The sequence below is a fragment of the Meleagris gallopavo genome, chromosome 3 (genome assembly GCF_000146605.3).
Source record: "Meleagris gallopavo isolate NT-WF06-2002-E0010 breed Aviagen turkey brand Nicholas breeding stock chromosome 3, Turkey_5.1, whole genome shotgun sequence".
Classification (NCBI taxonomy): domain Eukaryota; kingdom Metazoa; phylum Chordata; class Aves; order Galliformes; family Phasianidae; genus Meleagris; species Meleagris gallopavo.
The window spans coordinates 88,374,341-88,378,671 of NC_015013.2; the positions used below are offsets into that span (position 1 = coordinate 88,374,341).

Here is a 4,331-nt window from a genome sequence, read left to right on the forward strand (position 1 = left end):
CCGCCTCCTCCTCCTCACTACGGGATGTGAGGATCATTGCCGGGCTCGCGCTGTTTCGCTCCTACTGCTTGTGCTGTCTCTTTCAGTGAGACGCGGGGACGGGACGAGCCCTCTTTGCTGCCTGTTCGACGTGACGCTGATGTGAGTGTCCTGTCTAGGAAATCCAGCAGTGTGGTGACTCGGACAACGGGGTCATCTCTGGCCATCTTTATTCGGAGTTCAGTGCAGGACAATACGGACTAACAATTGCTGTGATGCAAAAGAGACATCGAATCATAGAATTCTTTGAGTTGGAAAAGGCTCTTAAAGGCCATTTAGTCCAACTCCCCTGCAATGAGCAGGAACACCTACAGCTCCATCAGGTGCTCACAGCCCCATCCAACCTGACCTTGGATCATGGATGTAGTATCCACCACCTCTCTGGGCAACCTATGCCAGTTCTTCATCATCCTTATCAGAAAGAACTTTGTTTTCATTTTGAATATAACTGTTACCTCTTTTAGTTTGCAACTGTTTCCCCTTGTCCTGTCACCACAGACCCTGCTGAAGAGTCTGTCCCCATCCTTATAGCTACCCTTTACATTCTGAAAGGCCGTGCTCTGGAACCTTCTCTTCAAAGGAAGCGTGGCCAGCAGGGCGAGGGAGGTGATCCTGCCCCTCTACTCTGCTCTGCTGAGGCCTTACCTGGAGTACTGTGTCCTGATGTGGAGTCCTTAGTACAAGAGAGACATGGATCTGTTGGAGTACATCTGGAGGAGGGCCACAAAAGTGATCTCAGGGATGGAACGCCGCCCTCTCTGAGCACAGCTGGGAGAGCTGGAGCTGTTCAGCCTGGAGAAGAGAAGACTGCAGGGAGACTTGAGAGCAGCCTTTCAGTATCTGAAGGGGCTGTAAGAAAGAAGGGGACAGACTCTTTAGAAGGGACTGTTGTGGTAAGAAAATATTAGGCAGTCCTAAATGCTGACAGTAGGAAATCATGCAGCCTGCATCTGAGTTTTTGATACTATATTTAAATCAATCTCTTCAATCTGATTAGAAGATAACTCCCTCTAACATTATCATACTTCCATGCCACTAGTCCTTCTGCATTTATGTACAAGAGAACACACAAGTAGTATGATAGGTTTCTAGAAAAGTCCAATGAAAGTGGTGACTGTGGAGAAATTAGCAACCAGCATCCACCAGCTGATGTCACCCAGCTATGTCTAGATTTACAGCCTCACGCTAGCACTGACTACACAGTGTATGGATAGCTGTATGCCATGTGCCTGTCTTGACACTTATCATTACATTCTCAGGTTCAAAAATGTGTGAAAAAAAACAAGGGCAGAAAAAGTAGTAGGGCTACCATCACATGAGCAGTTTGTTTATTGTTACAGCAAGAGAAACAACGGGCCTTATGTTTGCTGTACGAGGAATGCAAGATGAAAGTAAGTCATCACCATGAGTAATCGTGGCATTTCAAAGTCTGTGACTTTTGATCCCTGGCACCTGACGTGCTGTGGCAGTTGACATACATACCATCACCAGGAGCATCGCAAGCATTTGATTATCAGGTCTATTAGTGCTCAAAACATTTATCAAAGCTTATATACTTAATTCAAGCATTATAATATATAATTTCACTCATAAGATTGCCCTCTGTCAGAACACTCACAAGCTTGGAACCTGCAAGTTGAAGAGGAACAAAACAAGCAATGATTACTGTGTTATATTTTTCCACATGAAAGAAAAGCTCCTGGTGTTGGTAGGTAGAAATGTGGAATGAGCTCAGTATGTACTTCCAGGAAGATGATCATCACTGTTTTGTAGGCAGACAACAACCAAACTGACTGTTGGACACACAAACATTGATAATCCTGTCTCACCTTTCTACATCATTCTGCTTGTGAAACACCACACTGAAAGCAATGGTCAGCAGAGCTTACATGCAGAAGAGATGCACTAATATGGAACTTCATCTGATAGCTCACACTGCTGCAAAAGAAAAAAAAAAGATGAAAAGTTCACAATGGTGCTCTGCAGTCAGTTTGAAAACAACAAGCTATCTAGCAACAGAAGATAGGTGAAGGGTTTAGAACTTCAAAAGGGCTTATCGCTGTGTATACACGGCTGCAGACTTGCTCAATCAGTCAAATAGTAAATCAATTAAATACCTGTATTTAAACACTGTTTTCATGTCTAGGAGTCCTGTTGTTCCCTGCACTCTCCCAGCAACATTTCTGCGTTCACGGAGCAGTGCTGGTCTTCCTCTGCTCCTGAAGGAACAGGACACGCTTTGCTCCATGTCACTCCATTACTTCTAATGCTTTCTGTCACTGACAATTGCTGTTTTGGAGCACAGTGAAACCTAATTATCTGTTCCTCGGCAATTTCGCACCAATAAAAAAACACCAACAACAAATAACCCCTCCATTTCTTAAAAGGTTTTGGATCAAAGTGGTTTGTAAGTTCCATAGCAGCTTTATTTTCATCGTGCTCTCTATGTACTCTATTAACAATTACACAGTAGTGTAAGAAGAATTACTGAAACACAATCAAATTTCTTTAAAGAGAAATGTGACTGTTTTGCACAGTACACTGTCATAACGGCTGGATTTCAGGCTGAAATTTCCTAGAGACCTCCCATAGGATAAATTAAATTAGTTTTGGAAAAGCTGTGCATTTTCTCATCATTTTGGAAATAATTATGGGATTTATGAATGGCTTTTAAAAATAATTTATATGAACGGAGGTGCTTGGGGGTAAATATTTTATATGCAATAGGCTGCTGGCAGAATATCTGGCTTTTCTTTTTATTAGAGAACATATTTTGACTTCACTAAGTAACAACCCTTTTCATTTTAACCCAAATTGCATTCAAAGCCAGTTTATACAAGTCTGTTAGGGATGGGTAGTAATGATACAATGGCAAAAATTTTACTTAGAGAAGAAAGACGTAAATTTGATTCTTGACTCTGAGGGGGACTCAAACTTACTTTTTCTTTAGCCTTCAAGTGGCCTGGCTTTTAAGATGTTATTCTGGAGTGCCTGCATTAGATTTCTCACATATTCTGTGTCATTTTAAATAGGGCCAAGTGTCAGGTCCTGCATTTTGATCACAACAACCCCAGGCAACTCTACAGGCTTGGGGAGGAGTGGCTGGAAAGCTGCTTGATGGAAAGGGACCTTGGTGTATTGACGGACAGTGGGCTGAATATGAGCCAGCAGTGTGCCTAGGTGGCCAAGAAGGCCAATGGCATCCTGGCTTGTATCAGGAATGCTGTGGTGAGCAGGACTAGGGAAGTCATCCTGCCCTGTATTTGGCATTGGTGAGGCCTCACCTTGAGTACTGTGCTCAGTCTTGGGCACCTCAGTACAGATATTGAGGTGCTGGAGCAGGTCCAAAGAAGGGCAACGAGGCTTGTGAATGGCTTGGAGAATATGCCCTACCAGCAGAGACTGAAGGAACTGGGGCTGTTCAGTCTGGGGAAAAGGAGGCTGAGAGGCGACCTTATTGCTCTCTGCCAGTATCTGAAAGGTGCTTAAAGTGAGAGTGGGGCTGGTCTCTTTTCACTGCTGACAGGTGACAGGACGAGGGGAAATGGCCTTAAGTTGCACCAGGGTAAGTTTAGGTTGGATATCAGGAGACACTTCTTTACAGAAAGGGTTGTTAAACACTGGAATAGGCTCCCCAGGGAGGTGGTTGAGTCACCATCCCTGGATGAGTTTAAAATCCGTTTGGATGTGGTGCTCAGGAACATGATTTAGCGGAGGGTTGTTAGAGTTAGGTAGTATGGTTAGGTTGTGGTTGGACTCAATGATCTTTAAGGTCTTTTCCAACCTGAACGATTCTATGATTCTATCAGAACAAAAGTGAGAAAGACCACAACTGACCTGATGTGTTCACCTGGTTACAAAGTCTTTGAGGGCTTGACTTCACTCAAGAAGGACTGACTTTTCTAGTGATCAGAGCGAACAACACAGCGACAATTGAAAACTATGACAAAGGTGCAGCACCACCTATTGGGGATATGGTGAGAGTTGAGTATTACTGTTTCAAGTCATAGTAGAGTTTCGGGGTTTCTGTCCACACAGGCTTCTGTGGGACTTCCTAATGCAGTCATCAGCTCAGGCTTGAACATTTTTTGGGGGTCTGAACACAGAATCACAGAATGGCCAGGGTTGGAAGGGACCTCAAGGATCATGAATCTCCAACCCCCTGCCACATGCAGGGCCACCAACCTCCCTGTGTAATACTAGATCAGGCTGCCCAGGGCCCATCCAATCTGGCCTTGAACACCTCCAGGGACGAGGCATCCCATCACATTTATGAGGAAGTGTAAAACACA

General features: G+C 44.2%; 1 protein-coding gene across 1 annotated transcript in view; it reads right to left on the bottom strand.

The window, feature by feature from the left end:
* LOC100539811 (focal adhesion kinase 1) overlaps positions 1-206 on the bottom strand; it is a 19,947-nt gene extending 19,741 nt beyond the window's left edge. Inside the window, exon 1 of the mRNA XM_019614258.2 lies at positions 41-206. Coding sequence (XP_019469803.2) covers positions 41-206 — 166 coding nt within the window. The remainder of the gene's footprint in view (positions 1-40) is intronic.
* Positions 207-4,331: the final 4,125 nt, after the last annotated feature.